At 40.3% G+C, this 25,642-nt stretch overlaps 1 protein-coding gene across 1 annotated transcript in view; it reads right to left on the reverse strand.

Moving 5' to 3' along the window:
* Positions 1-25,642, reverse strand: part of PKHD1 (PKHD1 ciliary IPT domain containing fibrocystin/polyductin) — a 262,741-nt gene that overhangs the window by 79,912 nt on the left and 157,187 nt on the right. Inside the window, 7 exon segments of the mRNA XM_050894040.1 lie at positions 153-307; positions 3,723-3,810; positions 5,762-5,875; positions 14,476-14,613; positions 23,143-23,163; positions 23,166-23,261; positions 24,964-25,029. Coding sequence (XP_050749997.1) covers positions 153-307; positions 3,723-3,810; positions 5,762-5,875; positions 14,476-14,613; positions 23,143-23,163; positions 23,166-23,261; positions 24,964-25,029 — 678 coding nt within the window.

The raw sequence follows: 25,642 nt of genomic DNA on the forward strand, positions 1-25,642 counted from the left end.
TCACGTTTTCAGTATCAAAATAGCAAGAAAAAAGCATATGGAGAAAGAAACGAAGATACCTCAATAAAGTAGAATTGATCTTGGTGAGATATGGAATGGAAAGTCAATGCTTCAGACGAAAACTCTCTCAAATGGAAAGACAGATTCCTTACCAATATGCCTGTGCAGAAGGCGTTCATGAATTCTTATGCTACGACCATTGACTTCTTTAAGTGTAACTACTTCAGCTTGGTGGGCTTCGTAGGAGGACGAGCTGATCACAATACCTTCATCATGATTCCAATCTACTTCGTCCTCCACAAAAATCCTGTAACGCCAAGATATTAAGTTAATGTTATTACATTTATAAGAGTTATGCTCACAGATTTCCTAAAAAATGAACAACAGTTTTGCCTAGGCAGATCTCAGAAAGAATCCACAGGCTATGCTCTAGGAAAAGCCCCTTTAGGGCTTTCTGCAAAAACAGATGTCTGAAATATGCGGGAGGAAATTAATCCTGAAACTTTTCTTTCACACCATTGATTAACAAGGTATACAGTTCCAGTACAGAGTTGCAGGGCTCAAGTAAGTTGCCTACCAAAGACGTGTCAAACCATTTTTGGTGCCAGGAATATCCTACAGAGCTGAAAGTCGGCTTTGGACTTTGACAACAAAATGTAGATGTCCATGTGTGTGTGTGCACTTGGCATTTAAGCTTCCACTATAGTTGCTCGGTACAGTCAGTAGTGGGTGGAAGGCAATTCAGCTCTCTCTGAACTGGACACATAGAGCAAGATTTGATTCCCTAAACAAGAGCACCTCTTGCTATCTGAGATGTTTCAGGATATCTAAGACATCAGCTGGTAGATATGATAGGACTTGTTCATGGAGCGTTCCTGAAGACACAGGTGGAAGCCATGGAGGGGACTCAAAGGCATCTCAGATGAGCCCAAAGGCACCTCAGATGAGCCCTAACCCTATGTTTAGGTAACTGAATCCTGCTCTTGGTAGCTGAATAGCCCTCTAGGCTCCAGCATCTAGGACTCTGCTGACTTTAATGGGAGCTTAGGTACCTTTTCAAACATTACACAGACACCTACATTTATCGGTTTTAATCTTGAACTGAAGATCCCCCTTTGCATTCAAAGTTGTATTTGTAGCTCAGGATTTTTTTAGCTTCACATAGAGAAAATAAAAGCATTTAGTGAAAGCAAAATGGAAGATGATCAGTGTTTACATATATATATGATAAACACCTTGTCCTATTACAGGGTGATTGGTGCTGGCCAGGTGATGATCTATACTCCTCAGGTAATTGTTGAGAAAACAGACTATTGAATGAATTCATAGAATGCCTCATCATGCAGTCAAGAGCGACAGAAGTGCAGAGAGAAAGGAAAGTCCTAAAGGGATGTAACTAGCGAGCTATGTTGCCAAGTTTTCCTAGTGTCTCTTCTCACAATTTTTTTCCAAGATGAGTAGGCTCAAGATGCATGCTTCCAGTTTTCAGCACCTGTGAACATTCAGTAGAGAAGTCTACCAAAACTTTGATTTCTGTTTTTCCTTAGGGGAAGCACTGAGTATCTTCTGAAATGGTACGAAAGTGCTAGTGCAACTGAGAACTATGTATTGTTCAAGGATAAGTGCACTGGCAAACAGGAAGCAAAACCACACAGAGTAAGAATAATTGTGGCATATATTTGGGATTTTTAATAGTTCACATGCAACCCATACTAGAAGTTGAATCTTAAGTCCAGTCCTAGGCATACACTCCAATAATAATTTACGTCTTGTGGACCCAAACATAACTCTTGACTCTTGCATTTCAAAGGCTAATAAGAAGAATCAGTAAGCAAAAGAAAACATGGTTTGTAAGAGACACCATCTAAGATACTAATCTATTGAAATACTAATTTAGGTTTTCACTGTGAGTAAATAAGTACTTTTTTTTTTTTCTCCTTCTTTTTGAAAGCGTAAGTCCTTCCCTAACTCATGTGCTGATTCATGCTGGAAAATATATACAGCAGCTTCTCTCAGCCAATAAAAAAGCCACTTCCTTCAGCTTTCATATTCTAGCACTGGCTTGCCTATTTCCTCTATCTAACCACATTAACTCTTAGCTGGCTATTAGTAGACTTTTCATGATAAATGGCTTCTTTTTTTTTCCTTTTTCTTTCTTGTAACAATGGAAACAACCCTTTGTGCCATATTTAAGGTGGATGAATGAACTCTAAATACTTGTATCTTAGCACCTCATGATATTTCATATAAAACATCTGGGCAGCAGACCAATACTAGCCTGGATCCATTTCATCCAAGTATTTAATTGGCATGCTTCAGTCAAGAATCTGCTTACTCTCAACTCCCACCCTAATCAGGGAAAGAGAAGAATTTCCAGAGGGTGATTCTAACGTTGCATGGTTTGAATCAGCATCTGGAAGTATCTGTCTCTCCCCTGACTATACAGCAATCCTAAACAATTAATCTACACTAGACACTCAACTGCGTGAGAGCTAACAGACAAATCCTACTTGTGAGGTCTTTGTGCTTCCATTGCCCATCTTTACAATGAGTTCCCAGATAATTCCCTCCCTAAATGCTGATATTTCACCTCTACCCAGATGGCAACTCTACCAATGAGTTTTTGTTAGGCCTGACTGATAGAATTTTTTTCTTTGAACACACGTATTTCAGTTTAAACTGAAGCACTTGGAAGAATGACAGCAAAAGGCAATAAAAATTTTGTGTAACACAGAATCAAGAATGAGAGCTCCAGAGAGAGCTAGGTAGGTGCCCACCCCACACCAAATAATGGTCAGTGCACGTCCAGGGGAGATCCTTATGCAGACATGTTCTCTGGTTCAGATTAAAGGTTTGAACTTCAGGCCATAGAGATCTATTCGCTTAACAAGCATCTGTGGCATCTCCACTTGACCTGTCTTAGGTGATGGTTTTGGCTAAGCTTCTGACTGAATTCATGGGTAAGTGATGATGAAGATGAGTCTGCCGCAGGGGCTGTAAAAGCTTATGAATGGGCAGCATCAGGGGAGAGAGAAGGTAGCATTTCAAAGCTATTTTTGCCAAGTTAAGTGAAAAAGTCTCTATACCATGGAAGGCTCACATACCAGACAGAAACCTTACTCTTCAGGCTATACAGGTAGTCTTTTATTCTTTAAGCCAATTGACATTAATTACATATACAAAAAAGTTTGACTCTAATAGAAGAAATTAGAACCAGAAAAAAAAAAACAGAAACCACTTGGTAAAGGACTGATCTAAGATGTTGAAGAACATGGTTCATATCCCAGTTTTGCTTAATTCAGAGATGAGATTTTAATGTAGGTCTCAAACCAAAATGAACATACTAATCACCAAGATATCAGCCACTTTCGAGTACATCTCTTCCTTCTAAAAAGAAAGAGAAAGGCAGAGGGAGAGATGGAGGAAGGGAAGGAAGGAAGGAAGGAAGGAAGGAAGAAGCAAGCAAGCAAGCAAGCAAGCAAAGAAGGAAGGACAGAAGGAAAGAAAATCTCAGCTTCATTCTTTTAGAATTAAAATTAATCTAAAAGTAATATTATTTTCTTGCAAGATGTAACATAGTTGTTCTTTTTCTACCCAGACATAGTTTAAACAGAGCCTATCACAAAGGAAGACAGTAATACAACTCATAGGAACATTAATACAAGTCATAGGAACAGGAGCCAAAACTTAGTATTTGGAGGCATATTAGGGCAAAATAGCACCTTTCATTGCCAGGAGAAACTGTAGTTCCCAGATGTGTCCAAGACGTCTTAGGATAAGCGCTATAAATTTGCACCTGTCCATAAACCCCTGGAAAAAACAGAAGTAGGAGTTCAAAGGTTAGGGGAAAGAGACACTTGAGAAGAACTGAATCAACAACTAAATACATGGAAATCTTTATATTTGTTAAAGCATGTTTCTTATTTCATGAAAAGTGTAAGAACAGCACATAGCCTCCACTTGAAATACAAAGTGAACTAGAAATAAATCATTAATAAAGTAAAATGACCATCACATGTAAAGGCAAGAAAGGGGATTCTACCATAGAAGTCTCATTAACTCAAATTGGAATTGCAGACAAAGTTATCTACCTTAAAAAAAAAAAAATCTACCTAAGTAAACAAATTAAGTAAAAACTCCAGGAATGAAAGATACAAAAAATTACTCAGCTATTATTTATATTTCTGCTCTGTGAAAAATTCACTATGTTTTTCTGGAAAGGGGATCCAAACCCAGGGCAAAAAGCCAAAATATAGAAACTTTTCATATAGATTACATGTTCCAAGAAGATTACATTTGAAGCATGAAAAAATTTCCAATTTCCTACATTGAAATGTTTTATTTCAATTTGCTGACCTGATCTGAAATCTTCCAGTTTAAGTCAGTTCAACATTTGTTCTGCATCTCTAATAGTGACACACTGCTTCAGAGGCGTTGTGCTTCAAGTATTTAGTGAACCCATTTTACTGCTTGGGCTAATCTCCTCCATGGACAACTTTTTCCATGACATACTGTGCCATCACAGTCCAAAAGAAGACTGCGGCAAGCATTGGTAAAGCAACCCTCATTATCCCACCAAGACAGACATTCACAATAACTTCCATGATCTTGCATTTGCTGGAGTTTAAGAGGATAGCATGAACAGTTGTGAAGTCTCATTTGGGTCATGATAGTGTGCTAAACCGCAGCAATGCATCCATCTTCTAGCCCATAAAATCATCGGAAGTCAAATTGCTAGCTCTTGTTATACTTTAACTCCTAAGTAATTTAGACTTAAAACCCCCTCAGAATCCATTTCCTCTGTCAATTAGGTTTCTGTCTTGCCTTCCAAACATTCCACTTAGCTATTTGCTAGAAGTTTGTAATTGCTTGATCAATGTGTGCATAGTTTCTCAATGTCACAATCAGAAAAAAATTGGGGTTGTTTGTTTGTTCATTTGTTTTTTCTCTGAATTTCTTTAATATTCTACAAATCTTGATCTAGGCAATTTCTCTTGATAGCAGTTTGATTTTCTACTGTCTTTACAAAAGTTCAGCGATGAACAAAGTCTTGCAATACTCAAGTATTGTTTAAAACATATTTTAAAACATGGAAAACAAAAAAGTTAACTTATTTCTTTAACCGTAATTATATGAGGACATGTAAAAGTTAACATAAACCTCTTTTGTAAATCTTTCTATGGGTCCAAATGCTCGAAAATATTTAAATGTGTGTATTTGGATCCATCCAGTAGCTCTTGGATGTAATTCATCTCACTTCAGTCAGGCATTTGAAAATAGTGATATGAGTTTAAGCTCATCATCCTAGCCTGGAAACTTGAGGGCAATTTGTTTCATCCTAAGAGAGAGCAAAGATAACTGAGACCAAATACCCTCTGGCAATGTGTGTTCTCTCTACTCAACAAGGTCATCTTAGTTTTAATAGCTTCAACTTTGACAACTACCTTTTAGAAATCTCAGATTTAGAACCAAGACAAACCCTTGTACATGTGTGTAAGTCCTTTTAAGTCCTCTCTGGTTTCTCATATAAAGACCTCAGGATCTGACACCTAGTTGCCCACTTCTGTCAAATTTTGCCTAAACAAAATCTCCACAGAAAATCCAGGAACTGACCTGGATAAAGTTAAAAATTTTAGCTCAAAAAATGTGTGTACCTTTGTTAGATGTTTTCCTGTACGACATAGTAATAGGCTCAACAGTGGTAGATTTGGCTATTGCCTAAGACTGGTTTCCTATGAAAAGGTGAACTCATGTTTCATACCAATGCTCCCTGGGTGGACATTTATTTCCTCCAGACGATCACAGTAAATCCCTTCAGATGCCCGAAGAAGGACCAGCAGCTTTAAATCCCTTTCTAGGGGATGTTGAAAAGAACCTGCAATAAAGACAAAACAGCAACAACCCACCGCAGAGGTATCAAAGGCTTTTGTAGTGCTGAAACTGGGGGGAAACTGGGGTGCGTGAATCCAAATTTAAAGGTCTAAATGGCTGAACTAATATTTCCCTCCTCAGGCCAATTTTGCCTTTCTGCTCCTTTACAATTTCACCAGTTTCCAGGTAATCATGAGTTCTGCAGCCAGGATGGGTAAAATGGTCTTTCAGACCAATGGAAAGATTGAGGGGAAAGAGTAGGGGAAAAGAAAATACCCAAGAAGTTTTGGTGTGTGCTATGGTGCTCTTATCTTGTAGTGATAAGTCTGTACAGCAAAGTGTATTCCAACTGTGACTTCATTTATTTCACCAGGGGTAGTTTACAGTTTCAGAAGAAAATGGCCCAGCACTAAACAGATACTAAGGAGGAAAAAGTAGGACAGTTTTTGCCCTGGAGAAATGTATGCGGAGTCCAGTAAAAGAGTTCAGCATTCCTTTAAAATTAGAGATTAAATCAATTATGCAACAGAAAACTGCAGCAGATGTAGAACTAAAAAATATATACATATCTGTACAAAATTAGCTGGCCTGTCATGTTCTTTTAATATTTAAAAATTACTAGTTTGGAAAAGAGAGACGATTTTGTATCCTAAAGAAACATTCCTCTTTAAGAGCATTTTTTAATTAAGTGAAATCAATAAATAAATTCATTGTTCCCCATCAGTGTCTGACTGATATCTGTGGATATTTAAATTCTCTGTAGAGCTTTTAAATGGGTAAAAGACAAACAGTACAAGACTTGCATGCTCCCCATCTAATATATCTCACACCAGTGAGCTCGTATCTTCTCTGGGGACATGGAGGGAATTCAATCTTACAGTGTCCATTGTCCATCCAAACCATCTTTGACTTTCTTGTTTAAACTCCCATAACTGTGGTTTGAACAGAAGTAAACCAGGAATTGGGCTGTAATCAAATAGTACTTTCACAAAGCAAAACTCATGATACGCGCTTTCATCACTGATGCACTAGGTTAAACAAATATCCACCTAGAGCAGCATTGTAGACATATGTAGACATTTGTGTCTATTTTTGTACGCAGAGTGATTGTTTTCCTGCTTCACCCTCACAGCAAGTTGTGAATTAAAATACCCAGCTTGAACATACCTTTCCCAATCCGCAGGTCAACCTTACCCCCTGGGATAAAGTTACTAGCTACACTGAAGACCAAAGAAAGACTCAACAAAAATGTTTGGAGACCTTTATATTGATCTTACAATGTTATTCACAATTACCATTTCCTAATCATGATGATGTCCCCTTAAAGTGGGGGGTTATTATGAATTATCATTATGAATTACTGTTGGTGTTATTATTGGTGTCATTATTTTACTCCTGGTTACAAAGCATTTACTATTTTTTCTAGTTAAATCAGTTAAAAATAGCTATGTGCTATATTCAATTCTCAGCTCAATTTTAAAACTGTTTTTAAGTAGGCTTCCAGGCTTAACAATCACAGAGAAATATTTGGAAACATGAATTCTAAAGGCTTGAACTGGAAGTTATCACTCCTTTAAAAGAATTACATCTACATTTAACTAAATTTTGTGATTTTTAATCCTAAAAAGCATGAAAATAAGTTAAGGAATGTTACCCTTGTTAAAGAAAAAACAAACACACAAAACAAAAATATAATCACAGTGAGAAACAAAGAAGTTATGATAAAACTACTCATAATAACTCATCACCTTAGTAAATCCTTAGAAAGGAAATAAAAAAATGGGAAGATAACGTTCACAGAAAAGCTTCAGTGGCTGGAAACTGTAAATGGTATATGACACAAAACAACATAGGACATAGCTATGAGTAGAAAAAATAGACTTGTTTTAAGTCTATTTAGAGCAAAAATAATCTTAATACTTGCTTATTTCCATCAATAGTTCCATGGTTTTAAATCGATGGATTTCAGTAACTTGAATGCAAGTGCTACAGAAGAGTTGGCCCAGAAACTCATTGAACTATTAAGGTGGACTTTTCCATAAGTCTGGGATCACTCACGATGTCTCAGAGCACTTGAAGAAAGCTAATATTGTGCCAATATTTCAAACAAAGATAAAAGTAAGAGCCCCGGGTAATTACAGGCCTGTCAACTTGACACTGATTCTAGGGGAAAAATAAATAAAAACGGAATGTCCAACTCTGAACACAATTAATAAATCATTAAAGGTGGATGATATAATTAATGCCAATCACCTGGTTTTATAGAAAAAAGGTCCTGTGAAACTTCCTTGTTATCATCTCCTAATGAGATTACAGGTTTAGTTGATAAAGATAATAGCTTTGATATAATATAATTGGCTTCTCCAAGGCACTTGACTTAGTAGCACAAAACTTTCTGATTAACAAACTACTCTGGCACAACACGAACATGGCACACATTAATTTACAGGCTGACTGACTAGAATGGGGACATTGACTCAAACAGGTCTGGTCTTGCAAGCCCTGTGGTATGCCACATTTTATCAGTGACCCAAAGTAGTGTGAAGATACTGAAAGTAAGCAGATAAGCTGACACAAATGGGTAAAAAAAATTAGAGATGGGCCAGCAAAGTCATCAATAATTTGGAAGTGAAGAATTAGGAAAGAAAGTGAAGAATGTTCAAAATGTAAGATGACAGGTCTTGAAAAGGTAATGATCTCTGTGAATGGATGAAGAACAAAGGAAAACAAAGGGAAAAGCTGAGTAAGGTCTGAGATACGCACTTGGCTTAGTCTAAATACAGCTCTACACAATGGCTCATGAAAATGAAGATACGGAAAGGGCAGCTACCTCAGCTTACTCATAGGGAAATCCAAAATAGTTAATGCACACAAGTCACTGGGGCTGGATAAGTTCCATCACCTTACAAAATAACTGGCATATGAAATCACAGCTCTTGTAATAAGTAGTTTTGTTAAAACTACCAAGCTGCCATAAACACTGGAGTCATAATCTCTGTAACACATATGTGAAGGATCTGGGCTTTAAGTGCCTGTCTTTGAACTTTGGGTGTGAAAACTTCAGGTTACTTGCCTCACCTTATTGTGGTGAACAGGTCCTACATAAGATCACATCAAACTGTTGAATTACCCATCCTGCACATGAGATGTGCAGAAATGGATCCCGCTTCATACTCCTACTACAACTGGAACGCTTACCAATTTGTTGAGCAACCTGGTTAATCGTAAGGTGAGATAATAAGGCACTGCTGGCAGAGAACCAGAAAAAAGGTAATTACAACCAGAAGCTGGCAGAAGTGTCTGGGGACATGTGCAGAAAGGGTCAGGAGGGACTAAAGACAACATACAGAGAAAATAGTCAGGGCTTCCTCAAACACATGTTCTTCTAACTGGAAAGTTTGTCTGGAATTTGAAGGGTTTGCTCATCAACAAATACTACGACACATATCTGCCAGCCTGAGCAGTGGCCCTGAGCAGTGTTTTGTCCACTCTGGATGTCTCAGGTATTTCTTCAGTGCAGACACAGGTCAATCTGCTGGTGCATACGCAGCAACCGTGCAACTTCCTACGAGCTGGGCTTTCTGCACACAGGCACTGCGGAGTCAGTTTGTGTCTTCACTGTCTGTCTGATGATAGATGTCACATCAAATGGCCTCACTGAAGGTGTGTGATTTTCTACAAGGGTATCTAAAGCTGATGTTCTTCCAGGGAGTGCTGGCACCACAGTGCATGCACTACACAGTGCAAAAAAGCCCTATGTATGATAATTCTATGTCTAAGAAACAACCTATGCTGCTAATAAAGTTACCACTGATTACATACTTTCTTGAAGAAGTGTGAGGTCCAGCTGCCTGGATTGCAACACAGATCTGTTAGCGCAATGGTTGCAGCTGGTTCATAATCCTTCATCAGGTCTAACCTCTGGAGAGGATAAAACCCTACTATGCGAAAATAGGAAAAAAAGAAAAGGGAGAACAGAGAGAGAGGTGTGTTTTTTCTATCCAGATTTTCACTTATTCTGGACTGCAGCCTAGATCTAGTTTGCTGTTGAGTTTCAAAAGCATTTTCCATTGTTTTCATATTTCAGTTTTATTCCAGATGTTCTTCCTGACAGTTTTTTGTTGTGTTTTTTTCTTTTTCCATAGCAAACCCCATTGAATTCTTTCCTAGAATAGTGGGTGTTTCCTCCCTTCTAGCCTTTCCTTTCTTTACAACGTAACACTCTGCAACAGCTGTTGTATATAAGAGCAAGGAAATCTCTGAGATAAGATCCCCTCCTTTCCATTGGCAAATAGACTTTGCTAAGTATCTTGCTGTGACCATCTCCAACATTAGCTCTGTGTTTCCTGAATCCAAAAATTCTTGGACTCTAGCTACCCAGCTATTTTGAAAACTGTGGTATATTGTCACCAGAAAGTCTGAAGAGTTTTTATTCATAGTCAATACACAGCTGGATAGTCACCTAGTGCTAGTTCTCCTTCCCGAGCTGTTCCTTCAGGTGTTCAGACCGCACTCTGCAAAGAAGCCTGTAAAAGCAACCTGTAAACAAGGAGACATCACATGGGTTGCCTCTTACAGGTGATGCTGCCAAATAAACAGAAGAGATGAGAGACACACAGCTGTGGAGTAGGAACCAGCAGCCAGAAGTGAGATGAATGTCTAAGGAATAAGAAGTGAGACACGTAGGATGGGATTCAGCTGCCTAAATACAGATGGCTAACGCCATCTGAGAGTCCTAGTGCCCTCCAAATCCACTGTGTGAGGTTGGCATCTACAAGACAGGGATCAATGAGAGAACAGTGGCTTTTTAAGCAGAAGCTGAAGGGCAGGTGGGATGCCTGAGAGTGCCCAAAGTGATACCAAATCCTTACAGTTAGGCAACTTAACCACGTTTCCAGGGACACTAATATACCCACATTTAGGTTTCTTAATGCAGATGTTTCCATGTTCTCTGGCTGTCTGAGCTAACAAAGATCAGACAATACAGCGTAGACTGTAATTGCTCTAGATACCTGTATCGGCCAGACCCACTGGCTGCAGTGGCTCCAACTGACTGTATTGACTAGATCTCTACCGAAACAGCCAGCTCACATGCTCATGTCCACAGGTTACGCCTAAATTTGGGTGTATTAAACACGTGAACTGAATCCCTTCCCTAGATGGTACAATCAGTTAAAAGAAACCAAGTGGCTTGGAAAGGGTGAAAACCAGACGGAAGCTGAGAGATTAATTGAAGGGGATGCAGATGGTGCAAAGACCTTTTCAAACCACTGTTTCTGTGATAAGGGATGAAAAATTGTTCTCAATACATCAACAGTATTCCATCTTCATACAAGTTGAATAGCTGTGCAGGGATGCTATGTGACTGCGAGATGGGACTCAGCTTACAGCTAAAGAAGGTGGAACCCACACAATAAAGGTACTGGAGAAGTTGGAAAAGATAGTCAATTGGTGAAACTCCCTTGTGCCTTAATTGTTGTTATAAGGCTGAGCATTAATCATCACTAACACACGGCCATTTCATGAAATACAGTGATTTACCTTTTGGGAAGTCAATATGGGGGTTCTTACTAGTACTGAAAAGAAGGGGAGTGAATGTATTAGAGCTCTTACCACAAGCAAGGTAAGAAACATCAGAAATGCCTGGGGTTTCATCTCCAGACGATCAAGCCATAAGCTAATGATGACCTTAGGCTTCTTGCCTCAAAAGAGTGACATGACTGACAAGCAGCCATCACAAGATATGCAAAAAAAGAATGTCACAAGTTGAGACTAAAAAGAGAAATCCTATCTGGATAATTACTTGGCGAGTTCTACTATAAAAAGCAAAAATAGCCTGCCAGCAAAGAGCAGCTGAGTACAGTGGAGTTCAGGATGAGTCCAACGGATCAATTTGTGCAAAATGAACTTCAGCATTTTCTGCTGCCTTATCAGGAGCTGAGGGCTTTGTGCAGCAGTGGAACAGGGCACTTTCTGCGCATATCATCTGTGTTTTAATGCTGACTTATGGATTAAAATGAATGGAACCATCCTAGCCAAGAACCGAAAAAAACCTCTGAGATGTTGAGCTCAACATTTCTTTTCTTATTCTGACAGAGGTGTGCTAATGATATTTAGCAAATCACTTAATCTCTCTGAACCTCAAACTCTCCTTCTATAAACTGGAAAAACAGCTAATTTTTTTACAGCACGGCAACACAGGGAGGTAGAAATAAATGGTGTTTCTAAAACGTTATTGCAAATTTCACCATCAAAGAAGAGACTTTGAAAGTTTAAGTGAAAAAGAGAAGCTCCTTACCTGGGAGCTAGGACTACTAGAGAGGTAATCAGAAAGTCTCCCTGGGTCCAACAACACTGAAGGGCTAGGAGCACCCGGAGAAATTATTGTGGGGATAGATCCACACATTTTACTTCTGGGTTGTCCAAGGACTCTGACAGAGCTCTTGCAACCCTTTATGGATCTTTAATCATCTCACATCTCCCAGTGATTCTGTTGATCATAATTCACACTGGATTGTGACCATACATTGAAGAGGAAAGTGATGACAGACCCTGCAGTATCAAAAGTGTCCCAAGAATTCTGATCTCCTAACTATCACTGTATTTTTTCATCCCGCTTTCCCTGCAAATTATTGTTTTAATAAAATTAATTAGGTTCTTGTTGATGTTTCATAAACTCTAATTTTACACTGATTTTTTTTTCCTTTGTTATATATTTCTTGTCATCACTCAGTTCCTATATACTTATAGTCTTGTTTTAACCATCTGATTTTTTTTTTTCTCCGCAGATAAGATGCTAAGTGCTCTGAAGGACACCAAAGTCCAAGTAAGATTTGTTTCTAGAACTTATCATTGTTCCCTAGCAGTTTAAGTGAACAAAATACTCAGGCCCTACCAGAAAGTCTTTGGCCCAGGCCACTGAATTAGAAGCAACGGCATGTGACCAAAGATTGCCATGCTGAAAACAGGGCATGGAGAGGTTACACAACAGGGAGGACCCGGGGATTTGGCTCACATGATGTCAACCTCAGATCTTGCTCAGGCAATGCTGAATGCTGATGTCCACATCTATTAAATCTGTTTACTAAACTGTCTCGTTATCTGTTTCGTGTCAGGATTTCTTTAGGGTGTGGTAGAATTGGACAGATGGGCTTCAAAACCTTCCTTCAGGCATGGAACAGTCAGGATGGGACAGATGGGCTCCAAGAAGTTACCTTTAGGCCTCGAACACATGGGAAGAGAAAGAGGAAGGGGAAAAAAAAACATGCACTCACAGTTTTACAAGCAAGCATAGAAGCCAGTATAAGATGTGGGAAACTTGCAGAGTCTCTACCCGCCTATCATCTCACAGCTGAAACAAGAGCAAGGATAGCTCTCCAGAAGATGCTGGACTACGATTCAACAGCTGCAAATACCTGTTTGGCTTTTAATATCATTACTACTCACAGATGTGCTGGAGGGGAGTTTGTGCAGGAAAGAAATGCCTCAATGTTTTTTTAATAAGTGTTTTTAGCAATGAACACATGCTTTTTCTTAAAACCAATATGAAACCATATTTAAACTACAAAAGAGTGTAAGTAAGAAATGACTGAGACTCTTTTAAGTATATATATATTAACCTCCCAGATTAGGCTTTCAAACCTTTTTTTCCAAAGAAAAACACAAGACAGCGAAATAACTCTTTTGGCCCATACTGTATTAACTAAACAGTCCCTTGAGATTAACAACAAACAAATATTGGAGCAGACTTCCTCAGGAGGTGATTACACAAACAAATTCTCTTTTTAAAGTTCATGAAACCAATCTTGAGAAAGGTCAAGCAGTGATCAACAATGTGATCCCAGCATCCTAAGGATTCCTGTAAGTAAATACAATGCCTGGCTTTAGGAACCTTGATATTTAAAGGGAATTATGTGAGTAATTACTTCTGTGTGGAAAAACACCGATCCTGTCCGTTGCAAATAATGTGGAACAGCCCCAGTGACATTGGGGACCCTGAAAACACTAGAAGTAGGGGCAAGGTGGTACCTCCCTGAAGTCCTGGTGCTCATCTGTACAGAGGGATGAGAGGAACAAATGTGCTGAATCCAGCTGTGCCAGTTTCATGCCACAGCAGGATTTCCAGGCACTCTGGGGATTCTCTGTGACTCTGTTTATGTTGGCTTTAAACACTTCTGTGTCACCTAGAAAGCGTCTTACTAACGCCCACAGACACCAGGCACTGCCTGAACACTAAGGTAGATCCTGCCCTGAGGAATTACTGTCTCATAAACCAACCCCACATGAAGTAGGGAGACTTTTACACATATCAAATAAAATCTCAGCCACGATGAGATGAGGAGTATTGCCATTAGCTTCAGTGGGGTGAAGAGAGAAGTATTGGTAATATGTTGCTATTAAATGAACACGTAATTAGCTCCAGTGGATAATCATTATGCTTAACATGGATTTTGAGTGTCCACATTGCAGATATCCAGATAGCTATGGGACATTAGGATGGCCAGCATGTTTATAGTAACACTATACAGTCTTTCTTTCCACTTTCTCTGCCTATAAAGAGCAGAAATAAACCCCAGGCATCCAGAAGACAGGCTGCTCACTTACCCACTTTCAGCGTGCCCCCCACCACCACGATACAGGCTGCACTCAGGACATTGCTGGAGTTGCTGGGGAACTCGAGGGTCCCCAGGATATAGAGGCCTCTCAGAGGGGGAAGAGCCATATCCACCAGGATGGTCCGGTCTGAGAAACAAAGCAGAGGGTTGTTTAGAACGATGGCAGCCTACCAACACTACTTGCCAAAAAGTGTGGCATGGAGGTGAAGAATGTTAGCTTTGCTTGAGTTTTGCGTTATTTAGATTGGTTTTGCTTAGAACTACTAGAGGAGGGCTTTTGTGTTTGTGCAGCATCCACAACCAGAGCTTCATCTACAGCTGAGGCTCCATGGTGTGGCTGTAATCTGATAAACGAATAATAACGTCATATTTACAGTGATACTGTTGCATGCTTAAGTCTCATCAAATGTTTCTTGAACCTTTAAGAAAGCACGTGAAGGGCAGCAAGTTAGAGACGTGTTAGTCTCGCTAGGTGAATCTGGCTCTGTTTGTGAAATCTTGGTCACCCAATGCAACGAACCAGGACTAAGTTAAGCTGCGTCCAGACAGTATTTTCCCCTCATGGCATCAAAGAGAACAAGATTGACGGAAGTGAAAATATCCAATGGTTTCAAATACGTGCTTCACGGCACAAAGAGCCTGCAAGTCCCCACCTTGTTAACAGCAGCGATCAGGGTGACAACCTGAAGCCACACACCATAACCTACCTCGAATGACACCCTGTCACCGCTTTTCCCTCTCTGCAGTTTGCCTTTGCCCTCTCAGGTTTTCTGTATAGAAGCCCACCTCTGCCTCACCAACCAAGAGGAAAGCTTTGCTTACATCAAGACAATCTTCAGGAAGCCAGACTTCTTCAATTCTGTATTCATAGGACTACTCATTCCCTACTAATAAATTAGTTAACAGTGACCAGGGGAAGCACCATTCCCTCAGATCCTTAAGGACAAAACAGGGAGCATATTTTTATATTGCAGAACAGAGTGGGGACTGTCGTTGATTGAGCACAATGACAGTGTCACTGCTGCCTCCTAAAGCTGCAAGTCTACAGCCTGTGAACCTTTTAAATGCCACTTAAGCTTTCCAAGTAGGACATGAGGAAGGCTGTAAATGGTGTATCGTTTAGAGGTAGCCCACCGCACAGAGGTGAATTCCACCCTCAGGGCCTATCTAATGTTCTTTGATGTCACTAGGAGCTTTTCAGTTGATTGCACTGGAAAACAGCTCAGGCCCTTATATTGTGGTTTCCATCTCCTTTCATTATTGACAAGAGTAACAGTTTCCAGGTATGGTGCATGTCTGAGTCAGTGGATGTCCCTGGAAGAAGGAAAAGCAAGGTATTTCCTTAACAAAGGGTTCAATGAGATGATCTAATTGTGACTTTCATAGAAATAGCTTGCAGAAAATAAGGATCTTCAACATAATGACAGCTGCCAAATCCTGCCCAGAGATTTGCTGTGACTTTCATTGATCTCATATGCATTTATTGCGAGGCACAGATATACAAAACAGGAGAGATTAAGGAACACATATTTTCCAATGGATTTTGACAGAGTGGTGAGAATGGGCCACTTGAAACCGTTTTGGTGTGGAACACAGGAAGAGTCATGAAGTGTCTTGGGAAGTGGATCAGCTACTTCACAGTTTTGCTTCTCCCTGTAGCCATTAGCAACTGCTTTGGATGAAGACACAAATGACCATGCAATAGGTAGCACAGGGAAAGTCCTTTCCCCAAAACATGTAATTAGGGGCTGACTCAAACCATTTAGCACAAAGGTTTAAGAATTTTTCCAAGCTCTGTTTGCAGGAAACATAATCAAAACCTACACAAAGTACACTCAGACTGAAAAAAAATATGAGTAGGCTGTCTTTAATAATAACATTTCCTAGTTTTTGACTCTTTGGTTTTGCAGCCCTGAAGTTGCACAGCTTCAAGGGAGAGGAAGCTTCTGCATGGCATGGGGTCTGCTTGCAGATTTGTTTGTGTCTTCTACATACATGTTCCTACTTTATCTTTGTAACTCAATCGTCCCACCTCTTCCTTTCTCATTTTTTTTTCTTCTTTCTCTCTGGACATCAGCAACGGACACCCTGAAAGCCCAGGACCTCTGTTCTCAAGGACTACGCCAAGTACTGCAGCAACCCATCGTTACTCTGAACGTCTCATCTCAAAAGAAATTCCCTTGGGCTGAAGCATCTTTCAAGCATGCAAAATTTTCACAGCATTCAGATGCAATAAGTCTCTACAGAGCAAGTGCAATCTTTTTTTTCGCCTAAATCTCATACTGGTAGTACTTGACAGATTTTTACAGGCATGAGGAAACTCCTATCTATAATGTCTTTACAGGACAGGTATAGTCCTATGCCCTGCAGAGCTGAGAAGTGAAGGCACAGTATGCGAGGATATGAAACAGAGAAGAGAATAAGGGGGAAGATGTTGTTAAAATGATATCTCTCAGACAGAAGAGGAATCTAGTTTGTGAAATCACAGCTCAAGAATGTGGCAAAAAGCTGCAGTTGACAAAGGCCATAAGTATATTCATCAAACACAGACTGAAACATTTTTACAAGGAAAAGAAGAAGTGCTCCTAGGCATACCATTTATATGTCAAGTTTCAGTCTAGAACAGATACTTTTGCTGAGTTGCACGTCTTTCTAAAAAAGGTTTTATAAAAGAAATGTTGACTGCTCTGTAACTGTAGCATCATGTATGTGAGCCTTGAAACACAGGAGTGAGAAATTCCCCCATTCAGAGACACCTCTACAAACCTATAGTTTCCTCAGTTTGAAAGAACAGCACTCTGGGGTGTGATGCTTGGGGTGTGAAGTCCTCGGAGGGTGAAATGTTGCTCTGTAGAAATAGCAGAACACTCCTTTGAGGAAAAAAAGTCCTTCCACACTTGAGGAGAAAAGCAAACAGATTCACAGAAGACTTCCTTACACAGTCCTGACAGAATACACTCATTTATGTAGTAGAGGGAGATGACTAAGCGGTTAAAATCATAAACTTTAGGTCACTGAGCTCAAGGGATTTACCTTCAGAGAAAGACAAACTGGAGTTGTTTTTCTCCCGTGAAGACATTCATATAATGGCAAGCAACCACTTTCAGCAAACCATAGTCTGAGCCTGAAAACAGGGCTACGTTTCATTATACATATACTTTCTTCAGACAAAAGCTCACAGGTATGCCACAGTCTTAATGTTTAGATGTACAATACTGAGAAGTCACTAATGACTCCAGCAAAGACACAAAATGCCTTTGATCAACTGCATCGCTATATAGAACACCATAGCATGCCATTGAATGGAAATCAGGCACAACAGAAGAGCTATTATATGAGATACAGTACTCCAGCATTCATCTCTTCAAACAGAAAAAGTTCAAAGAAAATCAAAATCAGAAAATGAATAACAGAGTGAATTCCACCACTGGAAAAAAAAAAAGAAAAAAAAAAAAAAAAAAAAAAAAAGAAGAGAGAAATTGCCAGAGGCTACATGATATCATATCAATACCCTTCAAAACAGCATTCCATTGCCTGGAATTATAACACGTTCTCCTTCCACCCAGAGTGCGCTGCATCAGGAGTGTGTCACACTGCAAACCATAAACCAAAGCCCTGAAAATCCAAGGGCTTGAGAAGCTAATGCCACTGCTGGCCGCCAGAATGGCATGACTAAACTCATCCAGCTTGTTTCTCAAGGTGGTGTGACTGCTGAAGCCTGATGCATGTGAGAGGTCCTTGTGGGATGGCTGTGGCTCTGGAGGATGAACCTCCAGAGATAAAAGCACAAGTTGTTGCAGCCTGAGCTAAACATTTCCAGCTGGGGCTGGAAGAGACTCATATCCGCTAGGGAGCCAGACACTGAGGGGACTTGTAACACACCAACTCTAAAAGTCACTTTAACATGAGGGACCCACCTCTGTTGCAAGTGAAATTCAGCCCTGTACAAAGAAGTCTATGAACTCCCGAAGTCTCATCAATGATTTCAAAACAGGGCAAAAAATGGAATAACTTAGTACACAACCCCAATTTCCAAGCCCTCCAAAAAGCACCCTCTAGATGTCAAGCAGACACCAAGCAGCAACACAAAAAACTGGTTTTTAATGTGAACCTTTTGCTAATAGAGGTGTTTTCTAGCTTTTCAAACTTTCCTGAGTCCAGCCCATGAGGCAGCCCTAGTGATGCAATTTTGCTTATTTTGTTAAATAACCAAACTGAAGCCTTCATTAGCTAAGTTTAGGCAGTGTCCTAGCTCTTCAGTGAACTCTGGGAATCCACTTTCTTTCAGAGATTTCAACAGTGTCAGGCCTGGACCAAAGTCTTCCCCTGCACTTCTTCACACTAGAAATGAGCACTAAACCTCTATTATTTGTTTTTATAAGACTCTAAAACTGTTCTTTGGGGGCACCCAGTAATGCACAGCATACCAGCAGTAGGCCCATGGCTTGGCTTTCAACCTGAAAATCATTATGGATGGCTCCCAGAAGAGAATTATAAGTAACTAAAGGTGAAGAGTGAGACACAGCTGCATCTTGCCAGGAGTGAATTGCAAAAACCTATTTTGGTGTGTACAGCAGCACAAAGTTTGGGTGGTTTGCAGAATGTTTGTTCTCATGAGAACAAACTTTCACTTTTCTGTAGCCATCTGGAGTCATTCTGAGTTTAGCAGGATATGCAGAAGCCAGTGGAAATGGGAAGGGAAACATCCATAAAATGCTACAATTAAACATAAATTTAAAAATTTGATTTCATTTTAGATTTCAGATCCAAGCAAGGGGCTGACTTCCTTGTAACTGGAAACTTATATACACACTTCTGGCAGCAAAGCAAAGTATGACAAACGGACAGAAAATTCATCTTGCCTAACTGCATTTTAGGTGCCTTCATTTGAGCAACAAATCCAGTGCCCTTATCACACCAATGATGACTATGACTCCAATTTAAGACCCTGCACTCTGTTAACTCCCACTGCGAATAAGTGTTTCAACACCTCCAAGCCGGCAAGAATAAAGAGGGAGAGCAAAAAGAAAGTAGAGGGAGGATGATCAGAAAAGGCAGGCATGCAACAGAGCAGTTCTCTCTCAAAATAGATTGGGTGACAGACAGCTTGTGTTCATGTTTGTGTTCATGTTCTTGGGCTAAAATTGAAGGAGAATTCCAGAAAGGCACTGGAGAGCAGAACAGTTTCTGCACACCAGCTAAACACACATATCTACTCTAGTGATGGGAGCTAAGAGATTTTTTGTCGATAGGAAGAAGACAGTCACAGAGTACGGCTCTCCACCGGTCCTAGCGGCAGTGCATTTTCACTTATCATTTGCCTCTTTCCTTTTCATCCATTAAGTATTTTGTTGTGGTTTTGCTGTTCAGTAAAGCTCCTCTGAAGAGCAGAGACAGTTTTATTGTACACTGCGGAGCTCCCTGCTCTAAGCAGCTGAATATGGTGATTCAGAACTGGGAACTGCCAGGGCTTCATCCTGCTGCTCAGGCACCAACTTGCGTTCTGGTTTTGGGCAACCTTTATTGTCCTGGCCCCTCAGTCATAGGCAGAGAACTTTCCTGTCCATGATAAAACACAGATTATGTCTAATAGTCCAATCCTTACCCTGCTGCCTCCCAACCAGTAGGCACCAGTATGCTAGAGAGAATCCCTATACCACACCCCGCAGCATAGTGCAGACATTCCCCAGTTAAGCTGACCAAACCAACACTGCTCTAAATTCGTGAGACGTTAGTTCTGATCCCAAAGGCTGTGCGGTCATGCTGCACAGCGTCAGGCCTGAGCTAATGAGCTTTGCCTCTCAGGAGAGCTAATTAGTTCTAGTATACCAGCATGCTGATGCAGCGGTATTGTTCCCAGTCCTAGAACTAGATCGGTTGGGCTGGGCTGTGGGTAGCAATATGCAATGCTTCAGGCACAGCTTAGTCATGAAGGGCTTTGTGGTATGTGACAAAGGCCATGGTCAATATCTCATGTGGCAGCTAAAATTAGTTATTTTGTCGAGAGGATTACACTCACCTTTGCAGGAAGCACAGAGGAGTTTTATTCATAGGTGAGTTTGCAGTGCACCAAAGGACCATCAACCTCAGCATCCAGCTTCCACTCTCTTCATCTAATCGAAACAACAGAACTCCAAATCTTTAAACAAACCTTTTTATCTATTTATTTTGTACTTTCTGCTTCTGTGTAAATTGTGATTTACCTCCTGTGACCATCTGGTCACACTCCACATAATTAACTCACTGTGAGTACAGAGGCCTTAGCTACCAGTGGCACCTTTGTGCCTCTTCATATCTGCGTCTGACACATGATTTTGAAGGCTGAAATGATCCGGTCTTTTGACAATCATGGGCTGATATTGGTGAACTGGTTATAATGTGATACACAAGAAGTTGAAACAGATGATCTGGTGTTGTCTCTGGCCTTGTTCTCGGAGAGCTATGAAGGACAAAATACACAATGGCGTGCAAAATCCAACTGTCAAGAGGATCCAAAAGAGAGCAAAGCACATGGGAAATGCCCTACTGTTTAATGCCTGCATAAGGGGCCAGATAAAACAGAGGTGAGAGCGGAGTAGGAAGCAGAGAGCACAGGACAGAAAGGACACTTTCTGTGTTTCCGAATGGCAAGCACGCATGTGTTCAATATGAAGTACCATTGGTGCGGCTGGAGTAATGTTGTTGGAAGAGGAAAGCAAGTCCAGCATTATGGGTGCTGCATTTGGACTTTGGAGACTGAGGGTCAATCCCCTGTTCTGGTACATCCTCCCACTGGCAAGACCTTTACATGGATGTTAGTGTTGCTTATACTGTCAAGGGAAATAGATGTAGACCTTCACATCATGGTCCAGAGGACATACATTAACTGCAAGCTATGTTCATATCTCAGGTGCTGCTGAACATGCTCTGGAGAAATGAGGTTCAGGCCTCACTTTATGGCACCTGAACTGATCTGTCTGGTGGGATCTAGGTGTCTAAGATCCCACCATAGTACATTCATTTATGCATTTAATACTATCTGAAATGCCCTTGGATATTTAAGACCTCACACAGGACTGGCAAATATGACATAGGGGACACCTGTGATCATCTAGGATTTCACCTGGCCAGGCAGGATGCTGCTGGAGTGCTTCAAACAACACTAGATATCTTCATATAAGCAAGTGACTTGAGCCCCGGCGCTCTAGATAATACCATCAGTGAAGAACAACTCACATTAGATACCCACATTTGGTCAGCTCAGTAACTCTTCCTGCTCTACTAACTGCAATGACGAGGAACAGGTTAAGATGCCTAAACATACGTGCTTGCTGTTACCTTAGATGCACATAGGACACAGGACCTACAGAAGATAAGCAAACCCCTGGAGGGACAGTTCTGTGCCTTCTCTGGCCTCTGAACTTACAGACTCTTAACAACATTTATGCATTATAGCTAGTGAGACAGCGGAACTGAGAAAAAAACCCACATTGTTCTTGTTTGACAGGAAAGAGGGATCTAATCAGAAAATGGAAATTATCTACTCTTCAGTTCAATGTAGGTTCCCCCCCAAAAATGAAGAAAAGCATTATTTCAAACAATATAAGTTTTTTTCACATTTATCAGAAAACAGAAGATTAAATATTCATTAAAGGTTCAACATAATTCTTAATTTAACCCAAAATTACGTATATATATTACTTTTAATGACACAGGACAGAGAAGTCCTAACCATGACTGAGGCTTCATGCCCAAATGCCAACACAAAGCAACAGAAACTGCCTTCCACAAAGACTTCATAAGCCAAAAACAGGTGGAAGAGGAAGAGACATGGAGAAGTGTTATCCCCGTTTCCAGAAGTGGAGCTTTGGTAGGTAGGTAGACTTATCTGGTTTCAAACAAAGGAGGAGCCAGCACCAGGTCCTAGAGTATGTCACGTACATACCACATAGTATTCGTAGGATCATACAATAATTATGTCTGGAAGGGACCTCAGGACCTCATCTAGACCAGCTTCCTGATCAGAGCAGGGTCAGCTATTATGTAAAATGGTTATCACAATTTTTTCCTCCAGATTTCATTGCAAGTTGCCTAACATATCTGCTAGAATTCAGAAGGTTGTTCATGCAATAAGGTTGTAAGCTGAGCTGGGATTTCAATGTAACTCAAGGCTGAGGTTGAAATACAGGCATAGGCTAAGATGTCTAGGAGGCATCCACGGCAAATGGCTTGAGAGATTATCATTGATAGTGGGAATTGCAACAGGAAAATAAAATAGAAGGTGGTACAATCGTGGAAATGTAAAATATGCTCCCTGCACAAAACACTGAGAAGTAGGTCAAGAGATGAGCTCTTTGTGAGCTGTGACTCTGGGTCTTGCAAATTCTCTGCTCCTGAAATAAAGTCCCTGCATATACTTAAGCCTGAATATCAGTATGAGTAAGTATGTGTGTTTGCATGTATGTGTAAATGGAAAAGAATGACTATTCTCTTCCAAAAATCACACTTTTGTACTGTGGCCGAGATTTCAATGTGATGAGGAACAAATGTGGTGTCCTGTACACACTAGAATGGACACTAGTGCCAAGGAGCCCATGTTGCAACACAAATACTTATCCTGATGTAGACAGACCCCAGCACCCCTACAGAAATTAAACACCTTTCCTTCCTGCCTTACTGGGTAAGATGATGACGTCTTCCCAGGGCCTGGGATGCTGCAGCTGGATCCACCCCAGCCTTTTTCCACATCTTTCCATGTCTCTGGGTGTGACCATTTCAAGACAGCATCAGAAGGAACTACAAAACAGGACATACAAAGACAGAATTATCATTTTCTGTAGCTGGAAGAATTACCATTTCTTTGATAGTCAAGCATCTGTGGCATTAACATCCTCCTTTTGTCACTGATGAAGCAACACTAACTGCTCTTTCTTATCTTCCATGCTTAAAGGAAGCTGCCTGATGGGAAAAAAGATCTCTCCCAGGACCACGTTTTCAGAGTTAAAGGGCAGGGAGATAACTGAAAAAAACAGATTCAAATTCTTTGGGATCCATCAAAGGCGAAGCAAATCTTGAGGTATGTCGTACTTAGCTTATGTTACGCCTTGTGAATACACTTCACAAGCAGCTGCTTCATTATTTTCATTTATGCCATCCAAAGCTCTGAGCACTTTGAACAAATGAAGATAAATTAAGATGAACAAATGAAAATAAAAGCCAGTCACCTGTGCTTGGTGGCAAAACTAGATGATCAAAATGGTAACTAACCCTACCAGAAAGTGCCAACTCCTTTTATGCATTTTTTCTCCCCCAGTGCTCTAGAAAGCAGATCGAATTCCCAGGCTATGGGAATTTCCACACTTTCCGAAAGTATGAAAGATTTAAAAAAATGAGTGATCAACTCTCACAAGCTTGTTAGCCCTCAGAAAAGCAGGAGTCTTCCCATTGCAAGGGGTAATTAAGACCTGGAAAAGCAGCTTGACTGAGACACGTGGCAACTCCTGCTCTTTCCCCTAAGATTTATTTTTCAGCTCAATCCAAAAGGAAACTTCTGAGCCTTAGCATCAGGAAAATATAGGGAGAAATTAGGTTTACAAAATGTAGGTGCTTAACTTGCACTCGTATTTTAGACAGCTAATGAGCCAGTCTTCATAAATTAATTGCCTAAGTTTGTTCTGCCATCAAGGGAGGAAGAAAAGCCTTCAAAGGGAAATCCTGTACACTAAGTTTAGCAAGCCCTAAACTAACGCAGGCAGGGCCTCCCTCTGGAGGCCTCTACAAGCACCTACCTCTGTCCTACCACTGTAAAGGAAATTCTGGCATTTTCTTTCTTGAGGGGGGCTTCATTAGGTATTGAAAACACAGGAGCAAGCTCTTGCTAAGTGTGGGGGGCTAGACCCAGCTCAGTAACATCGTGGAGCAGAAAAACCCTCTGTTGCCGGCACAGAGAAACACAGAGAAATTAAACCCAGGCGGAGCTCCTTAAGGCTGGGTCTGTCTTTCTATTACTTGTTTGTTCAGGGGGAAACACTCTGCAAAAAGGTCTCTAAATACTATGGCCACATAAATGATGCTTGTTGTTAATACGCAGCAAGGCAGCTATGCAACTAAGACCAAACTTTGGAGGTCTCGCTTGTCTCTGGTGTATTTTTCTGTCTGATTTGACATGTAACTGTGCAGTAATGTCACACTATTACACTAAGATCACTACAGAGCACTAAAATACACTGTAGTCTTACATTCTCCATGACCTTTCTGATCTGCTATGGTATTTCTTAGCAAAAGTTTATAGTCTTTTATACTGTGGAATCACACATTTATCTTGAGGAATGGTAGATATGGCTCAATGAAATGCTTAAATGAATGCCAAGAACCCCTGTTGGGTTGATAGATGCACAAAATATTGAAGTGAAAAATAGCAATCTATGTCTGAAAAAGTAGTAAAAAAGAAATGGTGTGACTCCCAGACCAAGCCTTTCAGACACAGACTGTCACGCACCTGGGGTAGGTAAAGCCACTCTCTCGTTCTCTTTCAGTGTGACCTGAATTAAGTCAGCTCCTGTGACTGAACACAGAGAATTACAGGGAGTTACAGCAAGGCCTTACAAATTAACAACAACAACAACAAATCAGAGTAAATCAATTGCTACATGTAATTTTCTGACATTTTACATTTCTAAAAAAAAGTTTTTTTAAAAAACAACTATATGTGTTTTCATTTTTGTCTTTTTTGTACTTTGAGAAAGGATTAAACAGACACATTTTAATTTACAGATACGGAGGGTCTCAAGACAACTCATTAGAAACAGCTAAAAGAAAACATTCAACAATCAGAAATTCTAGGCTGGAACATGAATCTCATTTATCCCACTATAAATCCACAGCAGTTCCACTAACACAAGCAATATTACACCATTGAATGCATAATGTATTAACTGGCTCAAACAGCGAATTACAGCTTTTGTTTTGTAGTTTGGTTTTGATTTTTTTTTCCCCCCAAATCTGGTATCTGAAAGAGATGCTTTAATTAGTCAGACTTTATAGACTGAAGACAGGGACCCTGTGTTCTCTACTGTGAAAAGAGGTCAGAAGCAATTATCACAGTTGTAACCTTTGTGCCAATATATTGTCAGCAGGAGAAGGGCCAGGATAATGCAAATCAAACTAAGAGGAGCAGG

Source organism: Gymnogyps californianus, chromosome 3 (genome assembly GCF_018139145.2).
Source record: "Gymnogyps californianus isolate 813 chromosome 3, ASM1813914v2, whole genome shotgun sequence".
NCBI classification, from domain to species: domain Eukaryota; kingdom Metazoa; phylum Chordata; class Aves; order Accipitriformes; family Cathartidae; genus Gymnogyps; species Gymnogyps californianus.